Raw genomic sequence first — 13,658 nt, forward strand, 5'->3', positions numbered from 1 at the left:
GTGTTTTTTTTTAAAGGAGACATTTTGAATTTAAACAACAATGGTTTCATAATTTATAGAGAATTGGCCCTGGATGAAGAAAGATCTGGGTTTAAATATTTTGTTAGACATGAACTAGTTAACAGTTGAATGATATTGAGCATGTCATGCAGCATTTTTTGCTCCTCAGTTCCCTTATCTATAAGGTGATGTTGTTGAATCTGATGACTTTAAGATAACTATTTGTCCCTAGATATATAACCTCTTGATCCACTTGAATCCTAAAATAAAACAAATTCTTCACTGTTGTGTAGAGATTACAACATGTTTTGGTATAATTCTCCAGGATACAATCCATTGAGTGATTGCTTAAAATAAAATTGAATTATATGGCATTTTAATGTGGGCAGAGGAAGAAGGCATTCTTGTTCTATGGAAGCTCATTTCTTTCAACTGAAATTGAATATGGCATACGATATTATTTACATAGAGACCTAGTATTGCCTTTCCTTATAATTCAATACCAGTTACACTGGTATCCCAACTATCTCTCTCATCACCTCATCATCACCTTAGGCCAAAATTAATCTGTTCATATGCCTTTGGAATTTAGAGCCAGAAGGTAACATAGTACTAATCTAGAATACATCCCACCCATTCTTTTTCTCAACTCACTTGGAGTTTCAGAGTGATACAGACTAAGGGTAAAAAAAAAATGACAACTTTTCTGAGATCATAAAAATAACAAAGTCAGATGGGATTTCAAATTGTCTCCTGAAACTTGATCGAATCATTTTACCATTACATCCCTCTTTTTGACTACATATATATATATATATACATACACACATATATAATATGCATATACACATATACATATACATATAAACATATTTACACACATGTATATATGTATATGTATATATACATATACACATGTATATATACACACATACATGCACATATATATGTGTATGTGTGTGTGTGTGTGTGTGTGTGTGTGTGTGTATATTCCATCACAGAAAGAACTATGTTTAATGTAATATAGAAAAAAATATTGTGGAGTTATGGGTAGTTAAAAATGAAAAGAATGATTCAATATTACTTTTACCAACATTGGCAAATATCATGGATATAAAACATTAGAGAGATCATAAGAAATGTTTTATTCACAACAAGCCTGTGAAACAGAATATAGAGAAACCATACTCAACACTTTATAGAGAAGAAACCAGTTTTAATGAGGTGTTTTGATTCACCACTCATTAAAGTGTTATTAAATGGCAGAGACAAAGATGCAACCATAGCACTCTGACTTTAACCTTTGAGCTCTTTCCACTATCCCATTCTGCTTCATTACTGTGTGCTAACTGCACTGGACTTAAAGGAATAAGTAGATAGCAAATTAAAAGTAACAAGTGACCTGGGGAGAAGGGCTATTCCCATAGAAGACAGTAGGGCAAAACTCCTTTCTATTTAAAGAATTCTGGCTGTTTTGAGGTCAGAGCCATTTTTGATAAGAATGATACACAATTCAGCTATGATTCCTGCAGCTATTGAGTGGAAAGAACAATGGTGCTGAACTTGGAACTCAGGTGCTGGACATAGGTATAGTAGGGCCTGGGATCGAATATCTTCTATGATTTCTACTACCTGTATACTTGGATACATTATTTAATGTCCCTGGGCATTTTATTGTTATGTTTTACATCTATGAAATGAAGTGGTTAGAGTGAATGATCTTCTCATTCCAATCATCTCTAAATGATCTCAAGGGCAAAAAAAGGTTATGCCTGACAGTGGGAAGAGTTGAACTCATATTACAGAGAACACTGGGTATCCCATTTCATTCATGACACTTAGCATCAGGGTAAGGTTGAAAAAATCATTTAACATGCATGAGCATCAGATTTCTGATATTCAAAGTGAAGGAGAAAAGAACAATTGATGTGATACTTACCTCACAAGGTTTTTGCAAATCTAATGATCTAATGTGTGTGTGTATGTGTATGTGTGTGTGTGTGTGTGTGTGTGTGTGTGTGTGTGAATCTGATTTTTCCTCCTTTCTGGAAAAGTAAAGGAGTACTTTCAATTGTTCATTTCCTCTGGCTTTAAGGTGATTGAGTGTTCTCCAAATGATTGTCCAGAAAGCATGGAACAGGAAAAATATTTGACTCTGGAATCATAATATCTGGGTTCACATCCTCCTTGTAATCTTATGTATGTGAAGTTTAGCAAGTCACTTAACTACCTTGTATCTTAGTTTCTTGACCTATAAAATGAATGAGTTATTCTAGATGACTCCAAGTTGCTCCAGATCTACTCCCTATGATTTCCAATTTCACCGTTTGCTCTATAATCATATGATACTTCTCAGGAATCAAGTTTCAGTAAATAGAATGGTTACATTGATATAAATTGTTAATAGGAATCTCAAACTCAAGATGATATGTGACACTTGTTATTTTGAGATATGAGTCATAACCCACTCAACTGAGAATACAGCAAGGGTAGGAACTGGCAAAGCATAAGGCGCTTCCCCAATGCAAAAGATTGCTCTCTTAGTATTCCTATTGAGAAGACCTCATAGTTAACAATCAGATACAATATATTGGGACATCCATAATGGTTACAAAAGATAAAAGGATGTATATTATTTAAATCATTTTTATTTTGATGTGACCAGAGGTAATATCAATTAAAAATTAAGTTAATCTACATTAAACTCAGCAATATTTCATTCTTTAAATCCATCATTGCCTGGAAGAGTAAATTAACAACACATTCATTACTATATTTTTTCTTTAAAAATATTTTAGTGGGAAGATCACAACTTGCTGCTGATATAGTCACAAGGATGGAATGAGAATTGACAGGTTTAAGAATAAGGACTATCTCTATTCAGATGTCCAAAAATGTTTATAAGGAAATAAATACTTTTTTGTGACTCAGAGTCTCTAGGTAAAGTTCATTGTCACTGAATTCAATTTCCTTTGAAAATTAGAGGCAAAGGGGCAGAGAAGTGCTTTGGATATGAATTCTCCTTCCCTGTTGATCTCTATCAAAAAAGATGGCTAAACACACAGAGAAGCTTTTCCTAAATATATACAATTGCTATCATCTAAAATTAATCTGTAAAATTTATTTATGTGGCAATTATGTTTATCTTAACTTTTATAGATGCTTTTCATTTATTATACTACAAATCATTCCAGAAATAACTTACCATTTCTGGCTGATCTAATGCAAGCATTTACTCTGTTTAGGGAAATAGGTGATCCAAATCCCGAAGAAGGGAAGAAGCATGAAATAGGAATGATAGAGAATTTTAACAATCCAGACAACTGCCACAAGTCTCTTTTTACCAAATAAGAACAATTAATAAATCATAATAAATCTTGTGAGGTGGATGTTATTATTATTATATATTTTTACATGAACACAGAGGAAAGAACATTAAAATACTTTGCACAGATTCATACATCAAGTAAATGGAATAAGCAGGATATTAACTGATACATTCTTGAGCCCAGTGTGGGCTTTCTACTGATTTTTTTATTTGTTCTTTTTGTTTAGTTTTTATTTATTCTTTTTTTGTTTGTTTTTCAGCTCTTCTGGGCAAAAGTAAAGATCAAGGATGGGATAAGAATCAATTCAGGTGAGGAATTGATTGATATAATGACAGGAAGTTGTCAGTCTTACTCAATTCATATTTTACTTCTGTTTTCTCTGCTGAAGAAAATTATGTCTGAAGACATAAATATTTATGACAAATAGTATGCCAATACCTATCATAAGTAAAAAAGAAAATAAAAGCACTTAGCTCTTCTTGGCTTCAAGTCACTTTGACCAGATGAATCTACATGCCTGAAAACTAGGAAAACTTGATGTCATGTTTCATTGCTGATGGGCTATTATAAATATTGAAAAATTAGAATGTAATAATATGGTTGGAAAAGGATAAATATTGTCCTGAACTTTCAATAGGAAAGAGAATGAATTCTTTGAAGTATGGGCACAAGAATTTTACTTGGATTCCTGATAACTCCCTATAAAATAACATTAAATAAATGGCTAGGAAATAGTGAAGAGTAAATGTCTAGAACAGAAAAATATGATTACAAAGAACCAAATGACTTCATCAAAACCAGGATGTATGACACTAACTTCATTTCCTTTAAAAAAACATATGTTAGATATTGGGAGAATGTTGTAGATATAATTTAACTAGATTTTATAAATGTAATTTTTAAAGTAGTTGATAAACCATCATGGTCTTTGAATGTTTGTGAGAGTATATGTATGTGGGGGGGGGAATAGTGTGTGTGTGTATGTGATAACCTATGACAAAAGAAATCAGTGATTAAATTCTAAATATGTGGAGTAAAAAATCATGCTCTAGAAATTTAGGCAATGGAGAGACTAATTTTAACTGTGGTGGTCAAGGAAAGAGACACATAGAAAGGATATGTGAAGTGGAAAAGATAAAATTTTGAGAAGCTGAGAATAGGAGGTAAATTTGTCCAGCCAGGAATCACATGCCATCCTATAACAAAAAAGTTGAAAAGCCCAAAGCTCATTAGAATAGTGATTAAGCAGCAAAGCAGTTATTCCTTTCACATCACAACTCTCCTCATCACAGTTTCGATATATTGAGGGTTTACAAAAGAAATTAAATGGAAATTTGTGAGGAGTTTTGCAAAAGTCATAGACAACACATTAAGTCCAGGAGACAACACAGAAAAAGTTTAGAAATGAATAAAATATACGTATAATATGGTATATTATAGAAATTTTACAATAAGATACTGTCAACACCTCATAAAAGAAAATAAATTCAGACTTATTCTATGCTATGAAGGAGGAGGGCAAAATTTTTTACACAGATTTCTGAGATCAACGGGGCACTGTGCCTCTAGACCCCATGATGTGGAAGGGATAACTATAATTATATTCTCAATTTATTCAGACCTACTTTGTACAAACTAGGCAGTGGCTCACTGGTTAGAGCACTGGGCTTCAAGTTGAAATGGTTTGAGTTTAAATTCAGCTTCAGACACTTCTTGTTGTGTTGCCTTCAGCAAGCTCAAAATGAATCCACTGCAGTCACTAGAAAAGGAAATGTCACACGACTCCAGTATCGTTGTGAAGAAAATTCTAAATGGGGTCCCAAATTCTAAATGGGGTCAGACATGAGTGAAAATGACTGACCAACACAACTCTTTAAAATATATGATGCCTCCTCTCAGGAAACTGAATTTTTAAATGAATAAATAGTAAATGTGTTATTTTATTCTGGTACAATTTTTTTAGGTTTGGGCTGGTTTGTCAATTTTATTATGTCTGTTTATTTTTTGTTCCAAATTTAAAGTCAATGTCCTCTAATCATAGTCACTATTTTTTATGTTTTAAAGTGAAGATATAATACAGATTGTGGGACATTGGAATTAACAATAAAACTTAAAACTTTGGATGTGTAACATTAGAGTTGGATAAGAGTTTAAAGTCTACACCACAGAATATTGGAGTTGAACATGACCTAGGACAGAATGTCAACAACGGTTAGGAGATTAAAACATAAACTGTCACATAAAAGAAATGTAACTTATGAGTGATATAACTGAACATCTTCATTTTACAGAGTAGAAGGCAGTCCTTACAATGGGAAGTGAATTGTCTGTACTGAATTAAGTATTTCCAGAGAAGGAATCCATGGAAATAATGGGAGAAGCAAATCTCACTTGTGTGAAGGAATTTATTCTTTTGGGGTTCTCTGACTTACCCAGTCTCCAAGGTATTCTGTTTGGTATTTTCTTATACATTTACATAAATATCCTGTTTGGAAATGGCCTTATTATTGCAATTACAAAATTTGATGCAGCTCTCCAAACCCCCATGTATTTTTTTCTTGGCAATTTTGCCTTTGTGGAAATCTGTTACATCTCAGTCACTCTTCCTAGAATGCTTTCAGATCTTTGGACTCAAAACAAAAATATTTCTTTACTGGCCTGTGCTGTTCAACTTTGCTTCTTTCTTGTTCTGTTATTCACTGAGAGTCTTCTCCTGGCTGTGATGGCATATGACTGCTATGTTGCCATCTGTAAGCCACTCTATTATACTCTTATTATGAACCACAAAGTGTGTGTCCAGCTGGTGGTTGGCTCCTGGATCACAGGGGTGCCCATGCCTATAGGGCAGATATTCCAGGTCTTCTCATTACCTTTCTGTAATTCTAATATACTTAATCACATTTTCTGTGACATGCCACCATTAATGAAGTTAGTCTCTGGGGACATATCTTGGAATGAAGTCTTGATGTATGCAGATGCTGTCTTATTTGGTTTTATTCCCTTTCTGTTGATACTTTACTCCTATATCAGAATCTTCATTACCATCCAAAAGCTTCCATCAGTAGTAGGAAGATCCAAAGCTTTCTCTACCTGCTCCTCCCACCTCATGGTTGTGGGGTTATTTTTTGGATCTGGTATTATTGCATATTTACAACCCAAGACCAGTTACATGGCAGGAAGAGAAAAAATGGTTTCTCTTTTCTATACAATTATAACTCCCATGTTTAACCCCCTGATTTACAGCCTTAGAAACAAGGATGTCATTATGGCAATGAAAAAATTATTGTCTAAATGGATGGGGTCATAAAGAAAGGAGATAAATTACCTATCAAAATTTTCTATTTATTAGTTTCACAATTTATCCAGAAAGCTGTTTCCAGTTTTATTTCTATCTGCCTTTGAAATTGGCATCATTTTCCCCTTCTCAACTCCAGTGGATATCTGTTATCATTCCAGGCATTAATGCAACAGTTCTTGTGTGTCATTAAAGAACAAAATTATTCTATGTTTCAAACACTAACAGTAAGAAAATGTCTCTCCTGTGAAAGTAAAATAGCCAACTGAGATAATTAGTTAAATATATTAGACTAACATCATGGAAGATCTGAAAAGTGTACAAGAAATGGAGGCTGCTTTGGGATTCTACCTTAAGATTGCCAAGAAAATCTTAAATTTTAATGAGACATGATTATGTAAAATTCAGAATATTCATTTTAGGTTCTTTTCCCCTCTTGAATTTCAGTAAGATTAATTTTATTTTAATTTTGGGAGGTTTCTTTTCCTCTGAGCCTTCCATAATCCTTAAACCCGAATGGGGCATGTCTGGCTCCTAAGACAGAAGAAACAAGCAAAAAAAAATTAGGTAGTTTAAATTAATCACATGAACAAAAGAATCACAAGAAGAAAGAGGCATCCACGGGGGTGGATATTAAGTTTTGCTGGTTTATATACGGAACTGACTACATTATAATTTTTCTTTCATCTTTACCACACCTTGTAGTTATGTGACCTTAGGTAAGTCATTGAACATCTGGGTCTCAGTGAAGACAGAATCCTGCTCTAGAGATCTTTCCAGTTCCAAGTCTGTGATTTTACCAGCACATGGTTAATGTTTTTGATATCATCTGGTTCAAAGTGGTATATTTCATGTTAAATTATCTGTCACACAGATTTCCAAATAACTGGTGACAGAATTCAAAAGTGACCTTGGAAAGGAAAGGAAATTTGAGGTCATTCCTGTGACTGTGCTTTGCATAACTTCTAGATGGTGGTTGTCTCATTAGGAATTATATAACCTATATATTTTTTGCTACCAAATATAGGAAAAGATATTAATTGTTCAAATCAGCTGTTTAAACTGGAACTTATTGGTCTCCTCAGTCTTGCGCAGAAGGGCTAATATTTTAAATTCAAGATTTTATTGTAAATTACTCCATCTTAAAAATACTTTTTGTTCATTTAAATTTAAAGTTGATTGTAATTCTTATTAAATGATTTTAAAATACAACTGGAACAAAAAAAGATTGCCAAGAAGAATCCTCATCTTTTTTTTTGTATTGTTGAGTTGTTTTTGATATGAAAACACAGTGCATATTATATAACCCTATCATATAGTTTATTACTATTTTATAACAAGGAATTTGTAGTAGCTAGAGGTAGTCACTACAACTATGATTTGTCATTTTAATGAATTTTTTGCCCTTACCTTTAATAGTCTTTTGAGTTTAATTTATTTTGAACATTGAGCATGTTGTTCTCATGATTCTTCATTCTGTGCTTCGACTATGTCACACAGATCAACCCTTGTTTTCCAAATGTTCTAAGTCACCATTCCTAAAAACTGGCACCAACATTCTAATATATTCACATGCCACAATTTGATAGTCATCCTGCAAGAGATGGACCTTCACTTTCTTTTCTCTTTCTTTCTTCCCCTTACTCATTTATACATTTGGATCATCTCTGCCTCCCCCAAGGTAATTATCCTTGACAAAGAAAAGAGTAGCAAAATAAGAAATCAAAAGCTACGTATTATCTCTTTCATAACTTATTATCTTCTTACCTGACTAAATTATGCATCCTAACATATCCTAACAAGTTTAGTTCATTAAAGGGAAGAGAGATACCATCATTCCCATTTTACAAAAGTGGAAATTGAGCCAGAGGGGAGTACAGTGACTTGTTTAGTATTCAACAGAAAATAAGAGGCAGACCCAAAATAATATTAATGATTATCTGACCCCATACCATTTCAGCACATTTTCACCTCTTGAATTGATTGATTAGTGTATGTTTAGAATCCTGGACTTGGAATCAGAAGACCATACTTCTCATTAAAATAAATGAATGTGGCCTGGGAGAAGAGCTGTCCCCAGAGTTATTCAGGACAGGAATCCTTTTTGTTTAAACATCTCTTACAGCTCCAAACTCAAAGATTAGTTTGCTTGAGAGCTTGGTTCCTGTCATGTAGTTAGGTGTTTGAGCTAGGAATACTTCTTACTGAATGGAAAAGTAGCATAGGACCCATTGTAAGAGTACTCATTCTGAAAAAAACAGAAATTGTGGTTGAAATTTCAAGTCCAACACTTTATAAAAGTGTTACCTGAAACAAGGTATTTAATGCCTGTGTACACCAGTTTCCTCATATGTAAGATGTAGATACTTATTAGTCACCTGAAACATTTTCCTCCCAGTTCTATTGTGCATATGAAAGGAGATAATGTATATAATGAGCTTAGCCAACAATAAGTCACTATGTAGGTGTCTATTATCATATACATTTGTTATATTTAATTCATTCATCAAGGCAAGAAAAAAAAACAGGAGAATTAGTATATCCCATCAGGTGAAGGTAAGTACCAGGTATTTCACTGTATCAATTTCAATTTCTTGGACTACAAGGAGTATCTTTCCATGCAATAGTCCTAGTCTAACATGAAAAGGTTATACACCAAGGTACAGGAATGTCAGAGGAAGGAAGGATCCATATGTGACAGAGGCAAAATTGATAAAATATGATAAAATATTGTGTATGAGGGAAGGTGAATAATAATTTGAAGGAAAGGATAACATCTATGTTGTGAGTACAGTTGACTGGGAAGAACATTATTGTACTCTCAAAAATATTACTGTACATAGGAGGAGGGGAGAGTCTGAGAGGATAAAATAATGAGTTCTGTTTTAAACAAGATGATTTTATAACATCTGTGGGGCATCTAGTTTGAGATACTAAATAAATGCCCAAATATGCAATTGAAGATACAATACCGAAAGTTAGAAAAAAGGGGTTAGGAGTGGATAAACAGATCAAACCTCCAAAAGAATTGGAGAATGGCAAATATTTTTCAGTTTTCTAAATGAGGGAAGATAATTGGTTGGACAAATTATAGCTCATTGAAATTGAATGAATTGTGCAATTCTAGAAAATGTTGAAATCTTCATTGATGAAAATTTTGCTTATTCAAATTTTCTTACTCAATTAGAACATGGCATAAAGCCCCTGGCAGGGGGGTTTATGGTAAATACCCTAAAGACAAAATAAGTATTCAAAAGAATTTCACAGATAAGAACATTTGTTCAAATTAAATAACATTAATTTTACTAGAGATAAATGTGATGTCTTAAACTTGGTTTGCATAAACAAAACAAACATTTAAAAAATGCAAGTTGGAGGTAAAGCCAAATTATAATATGATATTATGAATTTAAATATTCATAATGTATAATACTAAGGGAAGGATAATAATGGCCCTGAATAGACCACATAGAGAATCTTGTGTTTGGTTTTTAATATCCTAATATAAAAAAAGGAATGTGAATAAGGTAGATAGAAATTAGACCAGAGAAAGTAGTACAGAGAAAGACCTCAGGTTCATTTTGTATAGTATTGTTACTGGTTGAAGGAATTGAGGATGCTTAGCTTAGTGAAGGAAAGGATTAAAAGTTATGTACAGTACAATTCAATCCCAAAAGTCTTTATTAAACACCTACTATGTGCAAAGATCTAAGTTAAGTATTTTAGAAACACAAATTTTAAAAGTCCTTACACTCCCATAACTTTAATTTCACAGGGGTTATATAAGGTTTTTTATACCATCCTATTTCTCCAGTCCTCTTATACCTTACTTTGTGCCACATACCCATCAATATCATGACACTAACATCCTAAGCTTGGCTCTGGCCATTTTCTCTGGTTAGACACCATGCCAGGAACGTTCTTTCTCTCCTCTGCTCTGCCTTCTGCTTTCCCTGGCTTACTTTAAGTCTTACCTAAAACCTCAGCTACTAAAAGAAATCATTTCCAATACCTTTTAATTCCATTACCTCCTCTCTGTTATTTATTTGTCATTTGTCCTTTATATAGCTTGTTTATATAATTTTGTTTGCATATTTTCTCCCCTATCAGATTGTAAAATCCTCAAAGACAAGGATTATCTTGTGTGTCTTTTTGTATCCTCAGCACTTAATGCAATGCCTGATACAGTCAGTGCTTAATAAATGTTGATTGGGGTAAAATATGCATATATTCATTTAACAACTAGAAGTTATAAACATTAAAATATTTTAAAAAGTTATGGTACTATTTGGGTCTTACATTTTTAATGATGTTAAGGAATCATGGGAGAAGAGATGGGAAGATAGACTGCATGTTAGTCAAAGGGGAAAACCTGCAGAAACGTAAAAGAGGGAAGAAGTGTTTGCAGAAGTAAAGGCAGGAAAAAATGACTGTAACATAGTTTTATGATGAGGAGGTAATATGCAATAATCCAGTGAAGGTAAGGGAGGGGGGATTTAAGAGCTTTTGTTGCCAAGTAGAAGGTTTTATATACAATTTAAGAGACAGTAAAAAGCCATTAAATATTCCAGAGATATAAAGAATTCTTTCAGTATTCAAAGCATTGAAAAAGAATAGGGATAATATTATTCTTCTTGAATATAAATAAGAAACATAAGAATAATAAAAGAAAGAAGAAAAGGGAGTGATTAAGGCTTGATGTATGAGAAAAAGTTATACATTTCCCAAAATACAATGGTTTTGTGGGTGGTTGCCTTTGTAGGTGGGTTGATACACTTACTTAATGGATGTAAAAACAGATGTATGGATAAGTTATAATCTGCATCACAAGATAACTAATGTTAGAAAAAATTGTGGATATAAAACAATTGTTCTGATAATTTATTGAGTGGAACACATTTCTTGTAGACAAGGGGTTAAGAAAAGATGCATTGGGGGGAAGCTAGATGGCACAGTGGATAAAGTACAGCCCTGGATTCAGGAAGACCTGAGTTCAAATCTGGCCTCAGATACTTGACACTTACTATCTGTGTGACTCTGGGCAAATCACTTCACCCCGTTGCCTTGGTCAAAAAAAAAGTATTAAGCAAGGTCAACTTGCCTGAGGATTTGAAGGAGGGCTGGGCTTTTGTGCCACAGTAAACCTGGGAAAGCTCTCTGGGCAGTAAAAATAGGTTCAGCAAAGTTTGGGAATCTGAAAAGTACCTGGCTCCTAAGATCAGAAAAAAAAAATTGGGAGCTACATTTTTTTATTTCATTTCCTCAAAAAACCCTTGTTACCTACATAAAGAATTATGGCTCCTATTTTTGATATTACCTTTTTCAGAAGATAAATGTTCAAATGAAATTTTATTTTTCTTGGTTCTTTTGAAATTTAGGCAATTCTTCTTGCTTATCAATTATAAGTACTGGGGAGTTCATTTTGAGCTTGTCACAATTATACAATCATTGAATTTTGAGTGGGAAGTGACCTTGAAACATAAAATAAAGAATATTTGCCTTTGGAATGGATCCCAGGAATATAATATTATTATTCAGTAATATTCAGGCATATCCAACTCTTCATGATCCCCTTTGCAGTTTTCTTTTCAAAAAGATACTGGATTAAAGCAAATAGAGATTAAATGACTTGCCATGTGTTAAACTGCTAGCATCTGAGGCCAAATTTGAACTTAAGTCTCTCTGACTTCATGTCCAGCACTCTGTCCATTGAGTCATCTAGCTGCCTATCTTAGAAATATAACATAAAAAATTCAATCAAGCTTAGATTTGAAGAAAAAAGAACTGAAGTGATCCAAAAGTAGTGATTATGTGGATCAAAGTGTCATTGCAGAAGTTGACTATACAGAAAGTTGAGTCTAAATAGAACATGGCAGAATGCTTAATCCAGTCTCCTTATTTTACAGAGGGGAATACTGAGGCACAGAGGCAGGAAGATGCTCATATGTTCTGAAATGGCAGGAAGAAATGTCACAGATGTGCATGAATTCATTCTCTTGGGATTTTCTGATATTCCCAAATTCCAAGGCCTCCTTTTCATGATTTTCTTGGTTATCTACCTGAGCATCATCATAGGAAATGCACTTATCATTGTAATTACTAAAGCTGATCCATCTCTCCAAACTCTAATGTATTAATTTCTTGGAAATTTTCCTTCTTAGATATTTGCTATATATCAGTCCCTCTCCTCAGAATGCTAATAAACCTTTGGACCCAGAAGGGAAATATTTCTTTGTTGGCCTGTGCTTCACAGGTTTGCTTAATTCTAGGCCTGGGAGGCAGTGAATGCTTCCTCCTTGCTGCAATGGCATATGACCACTATGTGGCCATTTGTAAGCCTCTCTACTATTTGTTTATCATGAACCACAAGATCTATGCTCAACTGGTTATTGGGTCCTGGATCATTGGGACACCAGTTATGTTAGGACAAACATACCAGATTTTTTCTCTACCCTTCTGTGGTCCTACCAAACTCAATCACATTTTCCGTGATATCTACCCAATACTGAAAATGGCCTGTGGAGCTACCTCTATGAGTAAGATCTTTATCTCTGCAGATGTTAAGTTATTTGGCATTGTCCCCTTTCTGTTGACATGTGGATCGTATATCAAAATCATTGGTAGTATTTTGAAGCTGCCATCAGCAATAGGGACATCTAAAGCTTTTTCTAATTGTTCTTCTCATCTCATGGTAGTGGGCCTCTTCTTTGGTTCTGGCATCATTGTGTATTTGCAACCCAAATCCAGCCACTCAGCAGGAACAGTCAAAATTCTCTCTTTTCTACACCACTTTGACCCCATTATGTAATCCAATGATATAAAGCCTGAGGAACAAGGATTTCATTGTGACAATAAGAAAATTATTATCAAAACCTGCAAGAATTGGAAACAAATAGATGAATTTAGAGATCCTGGGTGCATATCCAGTTGTCTCAGAGATCCTATGAAAATCACCTTCTAATCCAATCACCAATACCCCTTTGCAGACTTCAACATTCTCATCTAACAATCTTAAATCCTTGGGATACTTATTT

General features: G+C 33.7%; 1 protein-coding gene across 1 annotated transcript; it reads left to right on the plus strand.

Moving 5' to 3' along the window:
• The first annotated feature begins 5,700 nt into the window (after window positions 1-5,700).
• Window positions 5,701-6,636, plus strand: LOC114042191 (olfactory receptor 10AG1-like). Its single transcript, XM_027860857.1, has one exon. It carries the CDS (start codon window positions 5,701-5,703, stop codon window positions 6,634-6,636), a length of 936 nt encoding a protein of 311 aa, XP_027716658.1.
• The last annotated feature ends 7,022 nt before the right edge of the window (window positions 6,637-13,658 follow it).

Source organism: Vombatus ursinus, unplaced genomic scaffold (genome assembly GCF_900497805.2).
Source record: "Vombatus ursinus unplaced genomic scaffold, bare-nosed wombat genome assembly UNPS02014291.1, whole genome shotgun sequence".
NCBI lineage: Eukaryota > Metazoa > Chordata > Mammalia > Diprotodontia > Vombatidae > Vombatus > Vombatus ursinus.

What these genes read in the sequence shown, in the direction of transcription:
- LOC114042191 (XM_027860857.1), top strand. Translation starts at nt 5,701, where the DNA reads ATGGGAGAAGCAAATCTCACTTGTGTGAAGGAATTTATTCTTTTGGGG.